Source organism: Euphorbia lathyris, chromosome 4 (genome assembly GCF_963576675.1).
Source record: "Euphorbia lathyris chromosome 4, ddEupLath1.1, whole genome shotgun sequence".
NCBI classification, from domain to species: Eukaryota; Viridiplantae; Streptophyta; class Magnoliopsida; order Malpighiales; family Euphorbiaceae; genus Euphorbia; species Euphorbia lathyris.
Window position 1 is genome coordinate 69,401,115 of NC_088913.1, and position 8,854 is coordinate 69,409,968.

General features: G+C 36.4%; 1 protein-coding gene across 1 annotated transcript; it reads left to right on the forward strand.

Annotated features, from left to right (window-relative positions):
- The first annotated feature begins 6,219 nt into the window (after positions 1-6,219).
- On the forward strand, positions 6,220-8,046 carry LOC136227226 (B3 domain-containing transcription factor VRN1-like). Its single transcript, XM_066015897.1, has 7 exons — positions 6,220-6,282; positions 6,378-6,789; positions 6,864-7,027; positions 7,124-7,409; positions 7,488-7,580; positions 7,690-7,718; positions 7,804-8,046. The coding sequence occupies exons 1-7, from the start codon at positions 6,220-6,222 to the stop codon at positions 8,044-8,046; spliced, it is 1,290 nt and encodes a 429-aa protein (XP_065871969.1).
- Positions 8,047-8,854: the final 808 nt, after the last annotated feature.

Below are 8,854 nucleotides of genomic sequence, written 5' to 3' on the forward strand. Positions count from 1 at the left end.
AGGAAAGAAAACTTAAATAAACAGAATGTATATCGTTCCTTGTTTAAGGAAGGAAAGCTTGCAACTATCCTTCCTTAAACAAGGAAGGAAAGTTCACTCCTTGTAGAGAAACTAATCTCAAGGACCCGCCTCAGTTATTCATCCGGTATACGCCATTAGGTGCACATGTTGTTCGTATTGCCCATATCTGAATATGATCTGCCAGGATTCAATGTAGAGTGAGATCCGCCAATCTGGGTCGAAGTAGATATAATAGGTAGATCCGTCGGAGTAGATATACATCGACAGAAATACAATGAATAGATAGGCCAAGGTAGATCCACTCAGGTAGATACTGGAAGTAGATACGTCGATGAGTAGATACGCCAATGTAGATATGTCAAGTAGGTCCGCTCAACTAGATACCTGAAAGGGGATACATCAACGTAGACACCTAGAGGAGATACATCAACGTGGACACATCGAAGTAGATCCGTCTAAGTAGATACCTGAAAGAGATACATCAACGTAGACACATCGAAGTAGATCCATCCAAGGAGATACCTGAAGGAGATAGGTTGAAGTAGATCTGCATAAGAAGATACTTGAGAGAGATACGTCGAAGTAGATCAGCCCAGGTAGATGCTTAAAGGAGATACGTCGAAGTAGATACACTGAAGTAGATACGTTGGGTAGATCCATCGAAGAGATCCGTAGAGTAGATCCGTCGAAGAGATCCGTTGATGAGATCCGTCGAGGGGGATCCGTCAAAGGAGATCCATCAAAGGAGATCCGTCGAAGAGATCCGTCGAAGAGATCCATCGAAGAGATCCTTCAAAGGAGATCCGCCGAAGAGATCCATCAAAGGAGATCCGTCAAAGGAGATCCGTCAAAGGAGATCCATCAGAGAGATCCGTCAACGTAGATTCATCGGAGAGATCCATCGAAGAGATCCTTCAAAGGAGATCTGCCGAAGGGATCCATCAAAGGAGATCCGTTAAAGGAGATCCGTCTAAGAGATCCGCCCAGGTAGATACACTTAAAAGAAAAAGATATACTAGAACTTTAAGTGTGTCTTCCTCCTCTTCTGAATCACTTTCCCCACATACCTGACGAAATTTGTTACCTTGCTACTTCCCTAACCTGGACTTGGAATTTGTTGAAAAGATGTCCGGATCATATGTATGGTGACAAGAAGATGTTAGTGAAGCTCTATGAATCCGTTCGTAGTAATGTCGTATTTGGAGATTCCTCCGAGGTTCTATTACATGCAAAGGAACCATTCTTAATTATTCAGCTCAAAAATGGCGCTCACTAGTTTATTGATAATGTTTATTATGTTCCTTACATGAAAAGCAATATTTTGAGTTTGGGACTGTTACTGGAGAAAAATTATGAAGTTCACATGTTGAATGAGAAAACGGAGTTGATTGCACGAGTACCCATGGAAAAAAATAGAATGTTCACAATTAACATTCAGACGGACGTGGCCAAATGTTTGAAAGATTGTGTGCAAAGTCCCCCTTGGCTTTGGCATATATGCTACGGGCATCTCAATTTTGGAGGATTGAAGCTGTTCGGACAGAAGCAGATGGTAAACGGATTGCCTCACGTTGACGAGCCTCATCAACTGTGTGAAGGATGTCTTGCTGGAAAACAATTCAGAACCAGTTTTCCAAAGGAGTCCATGTTAAGAGCAAAGGCGCCGCTTGAGCTAGTTCATACAGACATGTGTAGACCGATCATTCCACAGTCCCTGGGTAAAAATAAATATTTTCTACTTTTAATTGATGATTATAGTAGAAAAACTTCGGTGTATTTTTTGAAGAAAAAATCAGAAGTTTTTGAGACATTTAAAAAATTTAAAGCCCAAGTTGAGAAAGCAAGTGGCCATTTTATTAAGGCACTCAAATCAAACAGCGGCGATGAATATATATCTATCTCTTTCAAGTGGCCATTTTATTAAGGCACTCAAATCATGGAGCAGAATAAAGTCCAGTATTTCTTATTTGCGTGTTTTTGGCAGTGTTGCTCATGTCCATGTACCGGATGAAGAACGCAATAAGTTATATGATAAAAGTAAGAAATAATTATTCGTGGGTTATTCAGAACATTCCAACGGATACAAAATGTTCGATCCTCAGATTCAGAAAATCATCATTAGTAGAGATGTCACTATTGACGAAGAAGCAATTTGAGACTGGACCGGTGAAAAAGAAAACAACTATAGTTTTTATCCTTTCATGGATGAAGACAATGATCAGGTAGAACCAGCCACAACACTAGCAACCAGTTAGACATCAGCAAGCTCATCCAATTTGAGTTCGAGTTCATCCTCTAGTGATGACAAAAGTTCAGATGAACATCCACTCAGAAAGCCTAAAAAATTCAAACAAATTGAAGATTTGTATGATGTATCAAAAAAAGCTTAATGATGAGCTAACCCTCTATTGTCATTTTGTTAATGATGAATCCATAGATCCAGAAGAAGACATGCAGGATGAAAAATGGAGAAAAGCCATGGAAGAGGAGATTTATTCGATCGAGAAAAATAAAATATGAGAGCTAACAACACTTCCAGCCAGTCAAAAACCTATTGGAGTTAAATAGGTGTTCAAAGCAAAGAAAGATGCAAATGGAGAAATTGTCCGACATAAAGCAAGATTGGTGGTGAAAGTGTTTAGTCAACGATCTAGAATTGACTACAATGAAGTTTTTGCTCCTGTTGCTAGAATGGAGAGTATCGGACTGGTGATTTCAATAGCTGCTCAGCACGGATGGAAAATCCATCAAATGGATGTCAAATGCGCATTTCTCAATGGTTATTTAGAGAATGAAATTTATATACAGCAATCACATGGGTATTTTGTCAAATATCAAGAAAATAAAGTGCTAAAATTGAAAAGGCCACTTTATAGTCTCAAGCAAGCACCACGAGCCTGAAATAGTCGTATTGACAAATATTTTTAAGAAAATGGTTTTGTCAAATGCCGACATGAATATGCCTTGTATGCAAAAGTGAAAAATGGAGATATGTTACTTGTTTGTTTGTATGTGGATGATCTCATTTTTACAGGAACCAATCCCAAGATGTTTGAGGAGTTCAAGAAGACAATGGCTTCTGAATTCGAGATGACTGACATTGGTCTAATGTTATATTATCTTGGCATTAAGGTGAAGCAAAACGACGATAAAAAATTTATTTCTCAAAGTGGCTTTGCAAAGGAGATCTTGAAAAAGTTCAAGATGGAAAATTGCAATTCCGTAAGCACGCCAGTTGAATGTGGAATCAAGTTGATCAATGATGAAGGAGGAGATAGAGTTAACCCGACGATATTTCGAAGCTTGGTCGCAAGTCTCAGATATTTGACGTGTACGAGACGGATATGCTTTATGCAGCTAGATTAGTAAGTCAATACATGGAAGTCCTAATAGTGTCACATTGGAACGCAGCCAAAAGAATTCTCCGTTACGTGAAAGGTACAACTAATTTGAGATTACTTTATTCAAAGACTAACAATTTCGAATTAGTTGGATACTGTGATAATGATTGGGCCGGTGACAAGGATGTTCGAAAAAATACAACTGGTTTTGTATTTTTTTTTTGGGTGATACTGCATTTACATGGAGTTCGAAGAAGCAAGCAATTATGACGCTGTCAACCTGTGAAGCTAAATATGTTACTGCAACCTCATGTGCATGTCGTTCAATTTGGCTCCGAAAATTGCAAAAAGAATTTTAGGTGAGTCAAAATGATCAAGCGAAGATTTTTATCAATAACAAGTCCACACTGGCATTAGCGAAAAGTCATGTGTTTCATGATCGAAACAAACACATTGATACGATGTATCATTTTATTTGAGAGTATATTGAGCAAAAAGAGGTGAAATTGAAGTACATGAAGACTCAAGGTCAAATTGCAGAAATATTCACGAAGCCATTAAAGTATGATATGTTCTGTCAATTGAGAGCTTGGTTGGGAGTCACGGAAAATTAAGTTTAAGGGGACATGTTAAAATAATAATAAATTAAACTTAATTGTTTCAGATAAGATGAAATAATAAAAAAATAAAAATAATAATTAATGCAGGCATATTTACATGGTCGAAGGGAGAAAAAGAAAGTCAGCAATGGCATGTGATAGTTATTAATTGTTATAGGAAGAGTGTGGGGCTATGAATATTATAAGTACGGTAGAAAACAAAAATCATGACATGTGGTGTGCAATTGTTATTGGGGTCCCAAAATTGCACTCTATAAATGGTTGTTTGTTTTACCTACTGTTTGTTGTTACTGTTGCTGTTACGGTTTGCTGTTTGCTGTTGGAAAAACTATTTTTCCAAAAAGCAGAAATTCTTTGCTTTTGTAAAAGGCTGCTTTTCGGGTGTAAAGGCAAACAAGAGATCACTAACCAAACACCTAATGCTACTTTTCAGATTTAAAAGGCAAACAGGAAGTAACTAACCGAACACCTAAAACTCTCACTTTTAAAGTGAAAAGGCAAAAAAAAAACATGAAAATGAGCAACCAAACACCCCTAAATAAGAGTTAGCTAATCCTTACAATTGCAATTTGAATCTTTTTTTCCCAACAAAACTCATGTGAAACTCGGTATAGTAAAACCAATAAAACAAAACATATGTAACTTTCCATTTTATATAAGGGCCCGTTTGTTTTATCTACTGTTTGCTGTTTGCTGTTGCTATTTGCTGTTTGCTGTTGGAAAAAACTGCTTTTCCCAAAAGCAGAGAATCTCTGCTTTTGTAAAAAACTGATTTTCAGGTGTGAAAAGCAAACAGGAGGTCACTAACCAAACACCTAATGCTGCTTTTCAGATTTAAAAGGCAAACATGAGGTCACTAACCAAACACCTAAAACTCTCCCTTTAAGTTTTTTAATTTTAACATGTTACTTTAAACTTAATTTTCCAGTTGAGGTCTCAAATGACTGAAACCATCAAAATTACACCGGATTTGTGAAAATGTCTGTTATTTGATCTTGTGTTTTTCACATAATTTAGTATCACCTCCTTTTACTTAATGCAGTCCCGAATAAAATGAAATCTCGTGTCAATATGTTTACTCCGGTCATGGAACACTAGATTTTTACCTTTAAACATTAAAATAATACTACATAGAGTCAATATATACTAATTTTAGGGGGAGCTACATGGACCAATACTCAAGGACGGAGCCGGTGGCTGGAGGGGATCCGGCTCTCCAAGCCCTTGGCTGGCTTTGCCTTTGCCCGCTCCCACCTCATTTCCGCCCGTTATCATCCCTAATTTTGACAATTTTTAAGAGAGAGTTTTAATATTAATACAAATAGTTCTAATTAAACCATTATTCCACTAATAAGGAAAGCATTTTGGACTTTGTATAAGAAAATAAGAAAGAATTATTAAGTGTATATTAGTCATTATAATATATTAGTTTAATTAATATTTGGGTAAATTACACCCATGGCCACTGAACTTTACCCATTTTCACATTATGACCACTGAACTTTATTTCTTCCTGGTATGGCCATTGAACTTTACACTTTTTAACACCGGTGGCCACTTAACGCCTCAAAACGACCATTGACGGCTAAAAATAAAAAATCCAAATCGTTAATGATATTCTAAGGATTTAATTCTTGAAAATTTTCGCTTTGAGGTCATTTAGGTGTTGTTTGGTTAGGAGAAAGAAAATGAATTTTTAGAGAGAGAAAGGTCCAAAAAAATGTGATTTTCGAAAATAATAAATGTAGTTTCATGGTAAATGTCGTTCTGAACAACTTTAATTCTTGAATATTTTCATTTTAAGGTCGTTAACGATCGTTAACGGTTATTTTGAGAAGTTAGTTAAAATTGAGTGGCCACCGATGTTAAAAAGTGTAAAGTTGAGTGGCCATATCGGGAAGAAATAAAATTGAGTGGCCATAATGTGAAAATAGGTAAAATTCAGTGGCCATGGTGTAATTTACCCATTAATATTTTAAAAAGTTTTGAACAACCTAAAAACCTATATAAACACAAACTCATTGGAAATGAGGAAGCTAATGCTAGGTTATGCGTATCAAATTTTCAACTATCTAGTCAAGTCATGCTTAATTTTCATAACATAGTGATTACGATTCATATTAAATTTTCACCTATTCACATTCAACCATTTTATGACCTTCCAATGTCCATGGACAATATAAAAAGCCCCAACATCAGTATTAACTTCTAACTTCTGTGGTTATGTTCTTTGAAACATGGCGAAAACACCCCATTTTTTCAAGCTTATTCTTGAAGATGCCATTCAACAAGGGATGCTTGTCAGTCTTCTTCTCTTTTCTATCTCTCTTTTGCTATTCTTTCCAATATATTCTATTCCTTTGGATAACAAATTTATATTATTTTTCTGTAACAGAGAATTCCAAAAAAGTTTGTGCGAAGATATGGAAAATATCTTTCAGAACAGGTCTCTCTAAAGCTTCCAAGTGGTGAAAAATGGAAAGTAGAGCTTATCAAACATGGTGATGGTATTTGGTTAGGAAATGGCTGGCAACATTTTGTTGATTATTACTCCTTATCACTTGGTTCCTTTCTAGTTTTTGGATTTGAAGATTTCAAAACCCGCACTTTCAATGTTTTGATATTTGATAAGACCACTTCAGAAATTGATTATCCCTTACATGTCCATAAACATGATGATGAGACTAATCTTGAGGAACAAGTCCATCAACCGACGAGCAATCAAGAAGATGAAGATAAATCGCCATTACCATTTTCTAGACCTTGTAAGAAGAGGAAGCGAGAGAATTGCAGAACACAATCTGAAGGTAGCATTTAATGTAATTGTACTAAATTTTTTATCCTTTCACTTTTGCTTTTGTAATAGTACTTAATTTTGCAGCCAAGCGAGGCAACGGGGACAAATTTTCGAAGAGAACACAGCTGCTGACTGCTGAGGAAAAAGCTAATGCACTTCATAGAGCAAGCACTTTTTGCAAATCAGACAATCCTTCCTTCTCCATTGTAATGCATCCATCATATGTTTGTGCTAAAAACAAACCAGTGGTAAGAGTATTACATCTAAAAAGCATTAATTAGATGTGTTTCTGGTTTTCAATATCTCCAATTTTTTTTTTGTCAAAATTAGTTATTGTTTTGCAGACAATACCAGCAAGCTTTGCCAATAAATATTTCAGCGAACGGAGAGGCATTATAATTCTGAATTGTGTTCATGGAAAAACTTGGACAGTTCGGTATGTTAGTTATAAAAGCCCCAAAGCAAGTAGATTAACAATGATAAATAGTGGTTGGAGTAAATTTGCAGAAGAAAATCATTTGGCAATTGGTGATGTTTGTGTCTTTGAACTCATTAATCACAATGCATCCGAATTTAAAGTTGTAATTTGCAGAAAAAATCAGGATGCTGCTAAAAGTGTCCCATCTGTAGGTCAGTATCAATTATTAATAAAATGTTAATGCAATGAGGAAAGCATAAATCACTCTTCATTTGGTTGGTGTCATGCAGGAAATAGCAAGCATTTGAAGGAATTTCCTACTTTTAATCCATACTTCAAACTGAAGCTTCAGCCAAGTGCTATTTTCCACGGTCATATTGTACGTTCTTGAACTCTAATCTTTGACAAGATGTTATTTGTTGTTAATACAAGGACTCATTTGGTTTAGCTGTTATTTGTTGTTACTGTTATGGTTTGCTGTTGGAAAAACAGAGATTTTACATTGTTGTTGGAAAAAGCAGGTATAAAATGCAAACAACTGTTCTTTAACTAAACACTTGGGAGAAAATGAAGTAAATAACACCCTCTAAATATTTCCTTTTGCAGAATGTACCGGTAAAGTTTATGGAGAAATGTAAGAATCCGAGAATGGAAAAGGCTAAGTTGCAGGTTGAGGGTAAAGTGTGGCATGTGAAACTACTCAGCTACCCTAATAAATGTGCATTTTCTGCTGGTGATGTTTCTGCATTTGTTGATGACAATTCTCTTAAAGTTGGAGATGTTTGTGTGTTTGAGTTGATTAATAGTGAAACCATGCTGATAAAGGTCTCCATTGTTAGAAAACCTTGACCGAATCTTTCATTACCTTGGATTGTATTTCCCCTTATTATAGGTACTTGTCTTGGTTATATAGTTTCGAAGAAGTGCACATCTTGTTTAGCTGCCTGGACATGAATAGTAGTAGTAATTGTATTGGTTATTACTTTTTGCATTTTAATTTGAAGCTTTTTGCATTTTACTGAATAGTTGTTAGTAAACTTGGGCCTCTTTTGCTCTCAAATGAAATGTTCCAAATGTTCCTTGAAATTCTTGCTCTCATTTTCATTAAATAAATTTCACAGTCTAAGTATTGTGAAGAAAGATTCAGAATGATAATTCTGATTGAGAAAAATATCAATTCAAAGTGAATGGATTCAAAACACTCTTGGCATATGTTATTTTGGCACAATTCTCCTTGGTTCTTAAAATGAAAGAGTTAGGGGAGGCAGCAGGGGAGAATTTTCCGCAATGGGGGATGGAGCAATGCCGCTTGGAGGTCTTTGGAACTCATTCATTGCTTTGGGGGTAGCAAGCACCTGTTTAACTTGGAGAGGTGTTGATTTTGTAGGGCCCACGAGTTCACCAACAGCTCCACCATTAGTATGATATTGTCCGCTTTTGGCCAAGCCCGCACAGATTTGTTTATGGGCTCCTTCCCAAAAGGCCTCATACTAATATAGTTGGTGAACTTCTTTATAAACTATGCAACTCCCTTGTATCTTTCCAATGTGGGACTTGGGATGTATACCCAACAATCCTCCCCTCAGACCAAGGACCACAAGCCTCCCCTTCAGCGATAATCTGTCTAATCATCTTGTACCGCCTCCAACCCGCGAAA

Excerpts from the sequence above, each read along its gene's own strand:
- LOC136227226 (XM_066015897.1), top strand. The coding sequence starts at position 6,220 with ATGGCGAAAACACCCCATTTTTTCAAGCTTATTCTTGAAGATGCCATT. Across the intron at positions 7,028-7,123 it reads GTGCTAAAAACAAACCAGTG|ACAATACCAGCAAGCTTTGC; the intron begins GTAAGAGTATTA and ends ATTGTTTTGCAG. Across the intron at positions 7,719-7,803 it reads ATTGTTGTTGGAAAAAGCAG|AATGTACCGGTAAAGTTTAT; the intron begins GTATAAAATGCA and ends TTCCTTTTGCAG.